This window comes from Balaenoptera acutorostrata, chromosome 1, assembly GCF_949987535.1.
Source record: "Balaenoptera acutorostrata chromosome 1, mBalAcu1.1, whole genome shotgun sequence".
Taxonomy (NCBI): domain Eukaryota; kingdom Metazoa; phylum Chordata; class Mammalia; order Artiodactyla; family Balaenopteridae; genus Balaenoptera; species Balaenoptera acutorostrata.
The window spans coordinates 97,042,041-97,057,703 of NC_080064.1; the positions used below are offsets into that span (position 1 = coordinate 97,042,041).

At 44.4% G+C, this 15,663-nt stretch overlaps 1 protein-coding gene across 1 annotated transcript; it reads right to left on the bottom strand.

Moving 5' to 3' along the window:
• Nucleotides 1-351: 351 nt before the first annotated feature.
• GNAT2 (G protein subunit alpha transducin 2) lies at nt 352-8,574 on the bottom strand. The gene is made up of 8 exons (XM_007169458.2): nt 8,457-8,574; nt 6,687-6,729; nt 6,243-6,384; nt 5,351-5,508; nt 3,315-3,443; nt 2,958-3,086; nt 1,081-1,235; nt 352-542 (listed from the first exon to the last, which is right to left on the bottom strand). The coding sequence occupies exons 1-8, from the start codon at nt 8,572-8,574 to the stop codon at nt 352-354; spliced, it is 1,065 nt and encodes a 354-aa protein (XP_007169520.2).
• Nucleotides 8,575-15,663: the final 7,089 nt, after the last annotated feature.

The following is a 15,663-nucleotide window of genomic DNA, read 5'->3' on the forward strand; positions in this document are numbered from 1 at the left end:
TTATGTTTGTGATCATTAGAATAACCCTGTGAAGTAGTATAGAGAAGTTATCTTCATTTTATAGATGAGGAACTCAAGGCTCAGAGAAATGAAATATTTACATTTTTGTAGTAAGTTGCAGAACCAGTACTGGAACCTGGGTCTTCTGACTCCTGGCCTTGCATTCTTTAAATTGTACTAGCTATCCCACTTTTAAAAGAACGTATGAGACACAATTGCAGTCATACATACTCCATCTCCAAGGGAGAATGGATGTATTCTTGTCATGGTATATTGACCTAAAATTTTCTGCTTGAAATTACCCAGATTCTGAACCTGTTTATAGAACGTATACTTGAGGAATGGTGAGAATTAGAAGAGTCCACGGTCCTTGAGGTTTTCTTTGATGATAATATCTGTAACTGCATCAAATACAAATTTGACATTCTGGGTGTCTGTGGCACAGGTCATGTGACTGTAGATTTCTTTGACATCTTTTCTCATGTTGAGGTCAGGGAATTGACTCTTGATATAATTCCCTGCATCCTCGTAAGAGTTGTTCCCTGGTTTTCCAGAAAAATAGTGAAGAAGTGGGATAAATTAACCCTTCTTAGTTGCTCACTTTTTAAGTGACTCACTTGATCCTCGAAATGTTGTATTAGACAGCTGCAGTTGGGGGCCTATTTTTAGAGGGAGGGCCCTCTCCTTTATTGCACTCCAGTGTTTCCCACTTGAGTTGAGCAAAGAAATTGAGGAGAGAGGTGTCTCTGTGTCTCCACCCTTGGTTTCTGGCAGTTATCATCTGAACAGTTGATGGGTCTCCTGAATCTAATGTCTGCTCTATTCCAGAGACATCTGAATTTAAACCTCTAACTGAATGCTCAAGTTTCTCGGGTTAGACATCCAAATATCACTTGGACATTATAAAGCTCATAAGAGGAACTGAATATTAAAGGGATAAGGGACCATCAACTTGGCAAAGCAGAGGAGTTACACTTACTACTCCTTAAAGACAAGTTCCTTTATGTCTCCTTGGTATAGGAAATGAGGCAGCCCCCCGTCATTACTATGAAAGAATTGTCTCCAGCCCCTGGCACTTACCATCATACTCCGGAAAACAAATGCTGAGATGGACTTTCTTGAGTTTTTCCTCAAAGAGGTCCTTCTTGTTGAGAAAGAGGACAATGGAAATAACCGCAAAGAACTTGTGGTTGCATATACTGTTGAACAGATGCAGTGACTCATGCATACGATTGTAGTAAGAGGAAACACCATCAGAGATATCAGGTTGGGCTTACGGGATATCTGTCTACTTCCTGTTCTTGCTCCCCATGAAGAAACCAGTGTTCCAAATGTAAAAGGAAAGGTAGGGAACACCTTATCTCTTTTTTAGTGTGGTAGAGTAGAGCCAAAGAGATCTGACTTCCTTCTAATCCTCTTTATATCACAACTGTATGATTTGGGGGAAAGTACTGAGCTTTTCTGAATCTCAGTTTCCCTATCTCAGGATTATTATGAAAGTTAGATGAGATCATGTTTGTATAGTGTCCATGATAGTAGGTGGTATATAGGTGTACAGTAAATGTTATGCAGATCTTTGGCAACCAGGGCACAGCTTAGGACTTTGATATCCTTAAGGGCTGCTGATTCAGGGTTGAAACTGGGCCCAAGTTAATATATGTCCACGTACATCTCCAGGATGATTTTGATAGCCTTCTGTTAAAAAGTCCCAGATCAAAAAAAAAAAAAAAAAAAAAGTCCCAGATCTCAGTTCAGGCAGGAACATAATAGGGATATTTGGCTCTTGTGCCAAATGGTAAGGGCTAAAGAATTTCCCAATGCCACAGCACAAGCACTTCTACCTTATTTCCTTCTCTGATTGTCACTTTCAATGAGTGAGAAGTAGTGCTATAATCTGCAGAGTCCAGAGGTTACCCAGTGCTCCAAACCAGCCTATTGTTAGGGAGCAGACCTTTAGGGTCTTGAAGTGTGCTGTTAGCTGACTTGGGCTCAATCTTTTCACCTAATAAAGAAAACTAATTAGTAGCCTTTTTTCATTGCTAATACTCCTATAAAAACCCTTCAAGACCTTCTAGACTTCAAGGTTAAAGATGGAAGAGATCTTGGAAAATGAATGGCTCTCTAAGACATTTTGGCTAGAAGATATTCAGAGTGCTCTAATGTCAACCTGAACCACTAAGAAGAAGGGAGAAGAACTGGAGCGGGGGATAGAAGGATAGAAGCTTTGTCTTCTATCAGTAAACTGTGGGCCTCCGTTTACAGAGCAGATGCATATGTAAAATTGTCGTTTTCCATGCCTTTGACATGCCCTGTCTTAAACTTGGAAGTTACCTGGATGGGCTGACACTGTTCCTGCAGAGCTCCTGTCTTGTAAAACTCCACAGGCTCAAGAGAACCACCCTCAGGTAGTTCTCCAGCTGCCAATTTGAGTGGCATGTGAGAAAACTGGTTTGCCAGTCTCTCTGTAGTCCTGTTGACACTGAGTATATATTTAGGCTTCCAAGTGAGGTTAGTATGCAACCCCTCTATCATGTTGCATAAAGATACACATCGTACGTTGTTCTTTCTGCTCTATCATTTTCATCTATCCTTTACTTCCATAGGCAGCCTGAGAGACTACTAAGTGTAACTCCTTTGCATTGCCAAGTTAATGATCACTTATCCCTTTAATACTCAGTATCTCTTATGAGATTTTTGATGTCCCAAGTAATACTTGGATGTCTAATCGGAGACCAAGCTCTCAGTAAATCTGGAGCTCTAAAGTGCTAACCTAGAACCTGCAGAAGAAGAGGTTTTTCTAGAATTATTTGCCTGAGACATTGGTCTGCTAGAAGACTGCTAGACTATTAGTGTTAGCTGAAATCACCCAAGTTGGGGTAATGGAGTGACACAAAGTTTAGAGGAAGGGTCATGGGGGAATTACCTATCAAAGCTGCTTGGTGCAAAGGTCACTCACCACTTCGTCATCTTCCACCAGCACCATATCATAGGCACTGAGGGCTGCACAGAAAATGACGCAGGTGACTCCCTTAAAGCAGTGGATCCACTTCTTTCTCTCTGATCTCTGCCCTCCCACATCAAACATCCTGAGAGAAGAAACACCTGTTTTCAAACGTATATCCAATGTGTGACCCACATGCACTTGGTGTTTACCCCACAGAGGTGGCAACTTTGGGGCCAGTTAGTAAGATGGGAAGTGGAAAGGAAAGGGGGAGAGGTAGGAGTAAGTCAGACTGGGCTTTTGTGAAAGCCAAGAAGCATACCTACGTCCCTTTTTGGGTATCTGACGTGCTCCCAGGGAACCATGTACTCACCTGAAGTTCAAGTCTTTGACAGAAAACTTGGTCTCAATAATGCCTGTGGTTTTGACTCTGGATCGTAGCACATCTTGCTCATTGGGGAGGTAGTCAGGGGCTGTAATTCGGTCTAATTGATTCAGGTAGCTGGAAAAAAGTGATTGGCATTGATAATATTAAATTTTCCACAGCCAAAGTCAAGAAAGGTGAAGGGTTTTACCCAAAGGCATATAGCTAACTTGGTGATAGAACCAGCCTAGAATTCATATTGTTAAATCTACGAGTCTTTCCTTCAAACCCTCTTGTGTCCTTACAAAAGGAAGTGTGGGATGGGCTGAGGGACAAGCCCATTTGAGGCAGAGGTTCTGTTCCATTTAAGTCAAGTCAGATGACTACAAGGTTTTCTAGACCCTTGAATGAGACTTGTTGGTTTAAATGGGTGCCAAAATTCCATCAAGAAGCAGAAGTAGATTAAAAGAGATTTTAGAAATATATGAGATGTGAATCAGTCCAATGCATGGACCTTGTTTATATCCTGAATCAAGTTGAAGGGAAAATATTTGAGATAATTGGGGAAACTTGAATGAACACTGACTTGGATATTTGATGACATTAAGGAATTATTAAATATTTAGATGAGATGATTATGTTGTGATTCTTTTTTTTTTTAAAGAACCTTTATTTTTTAGAGATAACATAGTGAAATTTTTAGGATGAAATGATATATCTGGAGTTTACTTCAAAATATTCCAGTGGGGAATGGAAATAAAATGAAACAAGAGTGGCCATCAGTTGGTAACAGTTGAAGCCAGGTGATTGATTGTATTATTCTGCTTTTGTATTTGTTTGATGGTTACCATTAAAAAGTAAATAAATAAAAAAAAAAAAAAAGGAAGGCAGATGTGAAGTGAGAGGACTGAGAGAAAGAGGGAGGGCAAATTATCTATATGCCAGACATTTTCACATTTAAATTCTCATTTAACCTTATAAACCTTCAAGTTTCATATCCCATTTTACAGATGAAGGAAAAATCCAGAAGAGTTAAATAACTTGTCCAGGACAAGAGGCATTGTGGTATATTGTAAAAAACATTCAGCTTTGTGGACAAATAGACCTGGATTTAAATCCAGCCTCTGCCATTTATCTATATGACTTTGGGCAAGTTAATTTACTTATCTGAACCTCAGTTTTTCCATCTATAAATAGGACTAATAAAAAATACTATCTACCATAAAGGCATATTGTGCAGATTAAATGAAAATGTGTACCTAATGCACTGAGCAGTGCCTAGGCCTGAATGAGTAAGTGAGTGAGTGCTCCAGGGATAGTAAATGATAACTTTATTATAAGATTAGGTGATAAAACAGGGGCTAAACCCAGGTCTGTTTGACTCTGAAGCTCATGCCCATCTATGATATGCTGTTTGAGGTAGGATTGATAAACTCTGTGTACCTTATCTTTTGGGGACCAACTTTGCAAAGTTGGTGCTCTCTAATCCCTGACCAACTTTCTTTGGTTTGCTCTGGCAGTTTGTGTCCTGTGCCCTGGCACCTTGACATAAGATGCTATGGGTGAAGGAGATTTTCATGTTAGGCTAGTGGCTTAAGTAGAGCCTGTGTTGCCAGCTAGAAATTTCAGCCCTGAGAGGGCCATGATGAATCATGCCTCCTAGGAGAATGCATGGCAGAACTGCAGGGCTGTATTAGTGTTCATGATTCTGAAAGGAGAGGCTACGTGTTTGATTTAAGAAGACAAGGGCTGAGGGCTGTTAAACAGAGCACCTCTGTTTTGAATTTTGAGTCTTCAGCTTTGTAGGCTGCAGTGAACCAGTGTAAAGCAATATAGAGTGGTGGGAACTGTGGCAAATGTCCCAATGTAAAGGCATTAAATTCAAAGTATAGTAAAACACTGCTCAAGCCTAACAAGACAGGCATGCAGCCTGAATTCAGTCCTTGGGTCTCCGGCTGTCAGTGCCTAAAATTTTCGGCTGGCTGTGATTTCTCCTAGAAGGTTGCTGACATCTCATCCCACCCCCTCCCCAATCAGAGTCTTACTAAAATGCCGAGTCATTGAGCTGGTACTCTGCAGCTCTGTCAAAGCAGGCTTGCACCCCACTATCCTTCCACAACTTCTTGATGACCTCCACCAGCTCGGGAGGCATAGTGCCCTCCTCAGTGGAGTCAGCCAGGTTGTTGAGCTGTCGCCCATCATCCTGTAAGGCAGAAACCAGGATGAGAATTACACAAGAGTAATGGCTTTCCAGGAGGCTTTTGGGAATTCTGCTGAAAGGAAAGCATTTTGCATTGCAACCAAAGCCTAAGGTGGAGATAGTGTCCAGCAAAGATTCTAAATAAACACTGATTAATTTTTGAGGGTGCTTCTGAGATGTAGAAGGTTGCAATATATCCAGTCCTGGGATGCCTAGTGGATAACAGAGGTCCCAGGGGCTTCCTCCGTGGTGTGTCCATCTTCCATCCTTAGTCCAAAAGTGAGTGTCCTGCCACAAAATATGGGTCCTCTGCTGCAGGGAGATTGGAAATTTAAAGACCAGATTGACCATGAAATGGACAAGATGATAGGAACCTATCAGCTTTGTTTTTTCAATGATTCAAATCTAGGAAAGGGACAATACTGGAACTAGGAATTTGGCTTATAAAAGTTACACAGCCAGGGCAAAGAACCCGAGGGGAACAATTTAAATGGTAAAATAAGACAAAAAGGCAGAGGAAGCTGAGAGCAGATTTTTTTTTTTAAATAAACATTTATTATAAAGGTAGGAATTGCATGCTTCGCTAGGACTGAAGTAAAAAGATTTAAAGCTCAGCACGTGGGATTTTAGTTACATAAACTTTTTTCTGACCCATGTTTCCTCATAGCTCGTTGGCCACTGGCTCGTTCTCATTAGCCTTTCCTCCCTCCCTTAACCACATAGCGTTAACCACGTACCGCACAGCTTGCTTCAGCAAAGTCAATGCCCAGTGTGGGCATGGCCCGGATGATAGCCAGGATGGACTGTAGCACATTCCCATAGATGATGGCCTTGTACTCCAGGCATTCTTCTGGTGAATAGCCATCCTGATGAATGATCCTGCAAGGAGGAGACACCCAGCCCTTCGTTGGACCTGAGTAACCAGACCTAAGGGATTGGGACTCTGGGAGGATTTAAAGGGTCATAAGAATCCAATCTCTGTATTCTTACTGCTGTCCCAAAGTGGAGAGTGAGGGACATGGGGCATGCAGATGAGGGACATAGGGAATAAGATCCTTTATATCCTTTACATCTGGGTTCCTTAAGAACCCAGATAAAGAGCCCTTTATCCTCCATGCTTCCGCTGGCTCTACTGACTTCTTCACCCTACCTCAGTCCTTTGGGGCTTTGTTCCTACTCACTTCATCTGTTTGACGACAGTGCTCTTTCCTGACTCCCCAGCACCTGCAGGGAGAAATGCTTATGCTTCATATTTCCACCGGCTCTCCCCAACCCTCCAGTAGATGGCCCGTGAGAAGTCTAAGCCACTGCTCACTTGGGAGCCTTGTTAGGGGAGAACACATAGGGATGATTGCAGCCCCAATTTATGTCAGCTTTGAGCTCAGGCCATTTGATCTGGAATTAGAGGAGAGTTTCTCAACCTCTGCATTATTGACACTTTGGGCTGGATGGTTTTTTCTGTGGAGGGCTGTCCTGTGCATTGTAGGGTGTTTAGCAGCACTCCTGGCAGAGGCCAATAGCACTCCACTCTTCCAGCTGTGACGACCAAAAATGTTCCCGACATTTCCAGGTGTCTTGGGGTGGGGGTGGGGATGGGGATGTACAAAATCTCGTTGAGAACCACTGATAGATTCAGGGGAACTCTTTTAACACATTTCTGCTCTGCCTCTTTTTACTCAGGAGAGTGATCTTGGGGTGGGATTGGAGAAAGCTGGATCACCTCACTGAAATACTATGTTTTCGTTATCTTACTGTTTCCATTATTGACTAAAATGTTCTTATATCCTCATTCACACTCCACTCTCCCTCTATCAAGGACCCACATACCCTTCAGCTCTCTCCCCCACTCTATACTATCCCTGATGCCTTAACCCTCCCCACTTATCCTGTGCTTGGTCCCTCTAAGCTTCTTATCCTGAATGTAGAAGAAAGCTGCTTAGGCTTAAAAGATCTCTCAGTGGCCTTGCCATCTCTTTCCCCTCTGTAGCCTCCTGGGCTCCTTGGAGTCTGCTTACAGAGATGTACTCTTCAGTGTGTCCTTAGGGCCATGCCACAGATCAGCTGAGGGAAAGGAGGTGCCTTAGTTTGGGGCTCTAGTTCCCAGGCTCCTCATGGGTTTGGAAACCCAGCCCAGCCAGCCAGTCTTCTGCTATAAAGATCCTACCTGCTCCAGCTTGCCTACCTCTGTACTACCATTGGGGTTTTTTCCTAAGCCAGGTGTCCCATACTCTATTGTTTTGCCTCTGTTTACAGCCATGATCAATTTCTGACCGACTGAGGTGCTTTTCTTTTTTCAGCACAAACCCGTGATCTGCTTAGGAGCTCATCAAGCTGATGAGCCTCCCATCTGGCAGGGGCTTTAGAGGCAGCTGCTGAATAGAAAGCCAGGAAAGGACTTTTCTAAAGACTCCTTTCCTCCCCACTCAGGGCTCCCCACTTCTAATAGTTCTACAAATTTTTTTACTGAAAGCAAGGAGAAGGAACCAGTATACTTGGTAAGAACCATTAGGCCTATCCTTGGGACTACATGACACTGATTATATGGTAGGACTTCTGAGTCCACTGTCCTCTTCTGAGTCCTTGACTCAGAGTTCTGTGTTTGCAGATTCAGTAAGTGTCTGCAAGCCCAGAGTTCATGATAATTGCTTAAGTTGCTAGGTGTTAGGTTTGGTTAAACTTGGAGATGGGTAGGTGCATTCTGGCCCTCACACTATTCCTGGTTCAAGGAAGAGCAGAACAGTTCCAGAGTAACTGGCATTCTGCATCTCATTGGGGTGGCTGTGCTCAGCCCTAGAACTCCTGATCCCCTAGCCTGAGACTGGATGGGGAGAGGAAAAATGACCTGCCATCCTTCCTCCACACACAGTGGGCTAGAACCCCCCTACCATCCAGGATAAGCAGGAAGGAGCAGTACCTTCTCCTTCTCTGGCTCATCTTCCCATCTCGCTCACCCAGCAATAGCAGCTTGACGGTCTTGGCTTCCTTGTCAGCATCCTCCTGCAGCTTCTTTCCTAGCTCTTTGGACCTCTTGGCCTGTTCTTTGTCCTCAGCACTGGCTCCACTCCCCATCTTTCTGCCGTCTCCTCCTTGGTGGCTTCCTCTGGCCCTTAAGCTTCCCCTCTAGGGTTTCCTATCTGAGAGATGGAAGATAAGGAAAAAGTAAATTGGGATCATGTATCAGTTTCTTAGTCCTCCTAAAAAGCCAGTCTATAGGGAGCTGGGTGAGGGAGCGGGCTCTATATTCTCGTACGCTGCCTGTCTTGCCTGAGACTACGTACCCCAGCCAGAGACCTACTTAGTCTAGGGATTGTAGCCTTTATATCTAGCAATGTGATGGGTTGAGCCAATTAAGAGCTCAGTGTGACAAAGGGCAAAGACTCAAGTGTTTCTGTAACTAGGGAAATGATGTGCTGGATTCTGACATGGGAGGATAGGATGCAGATGCTGGAACTCTCTGGAAGAAGATAATGGTTGCCCCATCCTTTTGAGGGACTGATCCCCTAAAAGTCTCTTCCTTCTTAGATTCACTTGCATCTTAGAGCTAGAGATTAGAGACACAAACAGAGGAAGCTCTCCCCATGTTGAGACTCCAGATTACACAGCTTCAAGGCACCAACGCACACTCTTCCATCATAGCAGGCCGGTCCTGGCAAGGAATTTTTGTTTGGGGTTTACCCCTTTTTGGAAAGATTAGAAATGTTTCCTCCAGCTCCTCCAGTGGCTGCTGCACCAGGAAGCTATTAGCATTGTTCCTTTATTTTGGCTCATCTCTTTATACATACTCCTGTTATTAGCACTTAATCACTTCATTATTGTCTGTTTTACAGATGGGTTTCCTCCAGACTGAATTCCTCCCCCCGAAGGTCAGGTACCAAATCGGATTCATCTTTGAATCCTTCAGACCTTGTGGTTTATTAGTGGATCCTCAATGAAGTTTTGATGAATGAGGGAAAGAAGGAAAAAGGGTATGTGGTAGAGAGAATGGGGCTGCTTACCCACTAAAGCCACCTGGGGCCTAACTTCACTTGGCAAGTGAACTTTGCTAATATTTAGTGTGGAGGGTTTGTGCTGCCTCACATGACAGTGCTTCCTTGGGAAATTAGACTCTAGCCTCTGGCTCCTCAAAGGTCAGGGCAGCCCTTCCTCTGGCTCTCGTCGCAGCTGCCCCTTCCCAGGGAGAAATGAGCGTGCAGCCTACAAACTGCTTCACAGACATATCAGACTCTCTCCATTGGTCATACTTCTCTATGCCAATTATTTCAGTTTACTTAAATGAGTTGCTGTGGAAGCTCCTCAGAGGGACGTACTTTAGAATGTTGCTACAGAAAATGTGGTGAAAGGCCCAGCACAGATCACCTGGGATCTTCTTATAAGTGCAGAATCTTAGGCCTTAACACAGACCTTCTGATTCAGAACTTGCATTTTAACAGGATCACAGGTGACTCTAAGGATACTAAAGATTGGAAAGCTCTGCCCTAGGGAGTACTAGAGAACTGTTTTTTCCTCAAACTGGCCAAATCATAAGAATTACCTGGGATGCTTGTTTCTGTATTTCATCAAATCTTAGATGGCACTGAATGGAAGATCATTCTGATTTCAAAGAGGTTAATATATGTGTGTTTTTAAAAGAGTATGTTTTTAGAATCAATAAGTTCCAGTAGTAGTGCCAATTCTAGAGCCTGAGAAACTGTATTCTAAACTAATACAGTTTGAAAAACCCTGATCTAGAACAGTGGTTCTCAGCTTTTGGTATATATTGGAATTTACCCAGAGAACTTAAAAAAAGAAAAAAGTACTGATTTAACTGGTCTGGAGTGCAGTCCGGGCATGAAGAGTTTAAAATTTCCCAGGCGATTCTAATGCGTAGCCAATGCAGAGAAACACTGAGCTCCAAGTATTTAACTTGCTCTTTCCTTTTAGAGTGGAATTGCGCAGCAGTGGCCAGGTAGACTGAGAAAGGGGGAGGTTAGAACCTAGGTCTCCCATCTACTGGGTACCCTGAGCTATCCCTGATCACCTTCCTCCTTCCCACCGCCTCTCGCCTGCATATCTGGGTATCTGGCTGAGAAGCCCTGGGCCTGGAGCCTAGACTCTCAGGGCTGATGGAGAAGTAGGCAGCCGCCAAGGTGCCTTCCATGGTGATCATCTTTTCCCAATCAAAAATTGGCAGGTGCTTATTGACTTAAGGGAAAACAAGAGAGTCTTTGAAATTGTGACTGTCTTGGAATCTTGGCTATAAAGTTTCAGTAATGATACCTCACCAGCCCTGCCTAACCTACCCACAATATTGGTAACTTATACCTAGGCCAGAGCTGCGCTGCAGCCTGCACTGTTCAGAGCAAGGAACTGCCAGGAACTGTGCTAGACAGTTTACGGGGCTTATCTCAGTTAATTCTCACACTGACTTCAAGGTAAGTGCTCTTGTTCCCAAATTACAGACCAGATAACTGAGACTTGAGGGTTAAGTAACTTTTATTCAAGGTCATATAGCTTAGTAAACAAACCAGGCAATCTTTCTTTCCACTACCCCACAAAAGCAGCCAGAGAAAGAACGTTGGGCAAAAAAAGACAGGCAAATGCATGAGCTCAGTAACAGCAGCACTTGCATTGTTAAAGGAACCACTGACTTGTTTCACAAGTGGGGAAAATGTTTGAGCTTGTTCCTTTTTTAGCTACCACCTCAGCAAACTTCTGTGCTGCTTCTCCTTGTTTCCTAGCTTGCTGGGCTCCCAATTCCCACTACTAAGCTATGGGAACTCCTGGCCCTCACCTGCCCTCTAATTGCACAGACCTGCCCGCTACTATGCATGGACCATCCTGATGCCTCCTGCCTCCTGTCTTAAGCTCCTGTGCCTTTCCTGTGGCTGTTCTCCTTTATTATCCCATTTGGGTTCAGTGTCCTGGTAGAGTAGGTGCTATTCCCATTTTAGAGGTGAGTGAACTGAAGCACAGAAAGGCGATCCACATGTTACTAAACAAGTTAGTATCAGAATCAGCTAGAGCTCATGTGTCCTAGTCCACAGCCCTTATAACCCCCCAAAATTTTTTAGCTTCTTTAGCAACAGACTTTATTGTTTGAATAGTTACAATATTTTGAATGAAAGAAAAAAAATCACTGTTTTCCAACTAATTTAATCCTGCTTCCTGAGTTAAGGGGAAGTCTCAGGATCTGTCTTATACCCAGTGGTAGGGATTGTGTGTAAAGCCTTGTCCCAGCTGGAGTTGGGGGGCGGGCATGAAGAAAGAGGAACTCCCTTCAGGGCCTTCCAGTCCAAAGGAAGATTTGGTGTAAATGCACAGAGAAACAATTTAGTTACAGGAGCACTGTGCTAGTGCTGGAGAATTCAGAGCTGTTTAAAACCTAGCCTCTACCCCTGGTAGAAAAGACAATTGCACATCTCACTGTCAAATTGATAAATTCTCTAGTAGAAGAAGGGAGGGAAAAATTGTAAAGTGAACAGACTTTCAACAGAGAAGCAGAACAACAATAGAAATGGGGGATAGACATTTGGAGGAGAGGAAAGAGCATGAGAAAAAGCATGGAGGCATGAGGTACAAAGTGTGCTCAGAGAAGACTGGGAAGTTTGATATGACTGGACTGGAGTAAAAGAGTGGAAAGTGCATGGAGGGGAGGGCTGGGAGACGAGAATAGGAAAGGAAAATTGGGGCTAGCCGGTGAAGGGCCTTGAATGACAAAGGGTTTGGCTAAAACCCATTTAAGACTTACAAACAAGTATGGTTGGATACAGCTGCATGGTGCTATAAACAATGCGGGGTGACTGGGGTGGGGGACTGGCTCCTGGGAGAAGCTGAGAAAAAGCTGAACAGCTTGATTCTAGAAGGATCTAGGCATAATGTTTGGTTTAGGAAACTCATGGCCAATGATCTTTTTGAGGCTGCAGGTATTCTCTCCCAAGTCTAATATCTGCTGAAAGTGGTTTGACCTTGGTAGGAGGCTGACGTCACAGGTGAGCATCAGACGAGAAGCTAAGAGAAGCAGTTCTTCAGAGAATTAAGGAGTGCATTGTCAGTGGGGGCCTAAGATTCAGGGAGGGCCATTCCAGGAACCATCTGGGGTACAGGCTAGGCAGTGAGGAAGCTGGTTTCAAGCTAGGGAAGATCCCAGAGGCTCAAAGACAACCTTAAGTCCCCAATATGAAAACAGCTGGAGGTCAGAGAGGATGACTCACTCCTTCATTTCCCAAACTGTTCTACATAGACAATGAAACCCCACTAAGATTCTTGCTGATGTTGTGTAGGTGGGGAGATTGAGGCTTAGCTGTAATCAGGGCAGACTTCCTAGCAGGGACAGCATACTGAAAGTCTAGAAATAGGGGAGGGTTATAGGGTGAAGGGTGTGTTGTAGATGGGACTAGGGAGGAGCATGAAGGGACTAGTGAACTGGTTTTCCTAGGTAGGGTGGAGGGCAGGAATTGCCACCTATGGGCTGGTTAGGTAGGTAGGTCTGGATTAAGGGGGAATCCTAAAAAGACCTGGCCCAATGCAAGATACCACCCTTTAAGGTTATGTCAAAATTTGCATTGTATCAGAATATAGATGACCTTCTACATGGTTACCTGGGACTTGATTTTTAATTTTGAGATTTATTTTATTATTCAATGTTGAGAGCCCAACAGCCTCAAAATTCCTAAAGGCCCCAAGACTAATTTAGTCCAGGGTTAAGACATAGGAGAGTCTTAACTAGGTGGGATGTGGAGGCTATTACAGATTTTTATAGACTTTTGTTGCTTTCCATTTCTTTGATTATAAAAATCATGGATATGCATTGTAGACAGTTTTTAAAATGCAAGTAAGTATAAAGAGGAACATAAATATAAGCCATAATTCCACCACTCACCGATAATCATTTGTTACACTTTTTGATGTGTTTGTTTTCTATGCGTATATGTCACATAATTAGGGTCATACTGTATGTACAGATTTGTGCATCCATTTTTTTCACCTAACTTTACATTGTAAACATTTTCACCTTATTAAGAGATTCTTCAAGAACAATTTTTTTTTTTAAACTTTATTGTTAATATTTTATTTATTTATTTATTTATTTATGGCTGTGTTGGGTCTTCGTTTCTGTGTGAGGGCTTTCTCCAGTTGCGGCAAGCGGGGGCCATTCTTCATCGCGGTGCGCAGGCCTCTCACCATCGCGGCCTCTCCTGTTGCGGAGCACAGGCTCCAGACGCGCAGGCTCAGTAACTGTGGCCCACAGGCCCAGTCGCTCCGCGGCATGTGGGATCTTCCCAGACCAGGGCCCGAGCCCGTGTCCCCTGCATTGGCAGGCAGACTCTCAACCACTGCGCCACCAGGGAAGCCCAAGAACAATTTTTAATGGTTGTATTTCATTGTATGCATATGACCTAATTTAAACATTTTCCTATTGTTGGACCTTTAAGTTTCCAACCTTTCTATGTGATAAACATTGCAGTTATGAACAATTTTGTGCACATTTTTCTTGCAGCGCTTTTTAGAAGAACAATTTCCTGGAAGTGGAATTACTGGATCAGATAATATGAACCTTTTTAAGACTCTTGAGTAGACGTTGCCAAATGGCTTTCAGAAAGATTATATCAGTGTTTTTTACCACCACCAGTAGGATATGTGTGTGTCCCATCTCACTAAGTACCCCCTTGCCTGCTTTAGGATTTTTTTTTCCTTTAATCTTTGCTAATTTGATGGGTAAACATGGTATCTCCTTGTTCTCTTTTTAGTTTTATTGATTCTTTGTGAGGTGAACTTTTCCCCCCCATGTTTACAGAGGCCATGGTTTTTTGAGTTTGTCCAGGGTGAAGAGCAGTAAGTAGGCAGGGATCAATGGAGGCAACACCAGGTGCAGGTAGAGAATAGGGTTCAGGGTCCACAATCCAGTCTGGGTAGGAGGGGAGGAGGCAGAGCTCGGGAAGGAATTTGGTTGGGGTGGTGAGAACTGGGAGGAGCTGGACAAACAGCATTAGTACAACTGGGTGTGGGGGCAAAAGGCTCCCACAAGGTGGAGACACAGGAATAGACTAAGCTGCTAATACGTTTAATTATGTGCAGTGACGTTATAGGGCCTTTCTCCCACGGGTTTCTTTTAAGTAGGATTCTCTGCCACTTGGGAGTAGGGGTTCTGGTTGTGTGGGGTATCTGCAGTCCCCAAAATAGCCCAGCACCCCTTCTTTATAGACTGCAAGGTGAATCAACCTCTGAGAGTGTCAACAGGGGGCCAAGGCCAAAGCACAGTAATGATATTATGGAACATTAACTGAGTAGTAACTACAAGCCAGGCACTTAACTTATATTAGTTCATTTATCCTAACAACTACCATATAAAGTGGGGTCTCTTACACTCATTTTATAGAAGAAATAGAAGCACAGAGAAGTTAACATTCCCAGTGGCAGTCAGGAAGTAGGTGGAGTCTGGAATTGAACCACACTGGCTACAGAGCCTAAGCTGTTGACCAACAAATACAGAAATAAATGTGGGAAGGAGAGTCAGAATTGCAGGACACACCCTGCCTAGCTACGCCTGCCGGGAAGGACTTCTGCTAAAAGAGAACCCTGGCACAATAATAATAGCTATCTTTTATTGGGCACTGGCTTTGTGCCAGGTATCACGCAAAGGTGCTTAACGTTTCATCGTCACAATAACCCCTTTGAGTGAGGTACCGCGATTACCCCATCTCACTCTATTGGTGAGGAAGCTGACGCACAGAACTTCCCCAAGACGCTGCCGGGCGGATGCTGAGTGGCGGCTGTCCACGTGGCGCCGGGAAGAGGAAAAATGGCGGGGGCGGGGCCGGGCCGGCTTGGCGGGGGAGGGCCCGAGCAGGGGCGGGGCCACGGACCTGGCGGGGCCTGGGGCTGCGGAGAAGCGCGCCGGCGCTGGCGAGGTTTCGGTGGGGTTGCACCTGTTGCGTGACTCCCCCACGGTCCAGCTACCCGAGTCCGACCCGAATACCCAGAAAGTGTGGAGAGAAGCCCAGACGAGTTGCGGGTCCCGCTCTCTGGGGAGCACGTGGCCTGCCCGCCTCTGGAGTGCGGGGCTGGGGGTCGGGACGCCGGGGTCTACAAGGCCAGTGCAGCGGCCCAGGTCGGCAGGGGTCCGCCTCCCTACAGCCAGCAATTTTGAAAGACTGCCTTACTTCTCCCATCTCAGTGCCA

Bases quoted from the DNA above. Each gene is read 5' to 3' on its own strand.
- GNAT2 (XM_007169458.2), bottom strand. From the start codon at position 8,574: ATGGGGAGTGGAGCCAGTGCTGAGGACAAAGAACAGGCCAAGAGGTCC. The intron at 6,385-6,686 runs GTGAGTAGGAAC...TCCTCCTTGCAG, and splicing joins ACTGTCGTCAAACAGATGAA to GATCATTCATCAGGATGGCT. The intron at 3,087-3,314 runs GTGAGTACATGG...TTCTTCTCTCAG, and splicing joins GTCAAAGACTTGAACTTCAG to GATGTTTGATGTGGGAGGGC.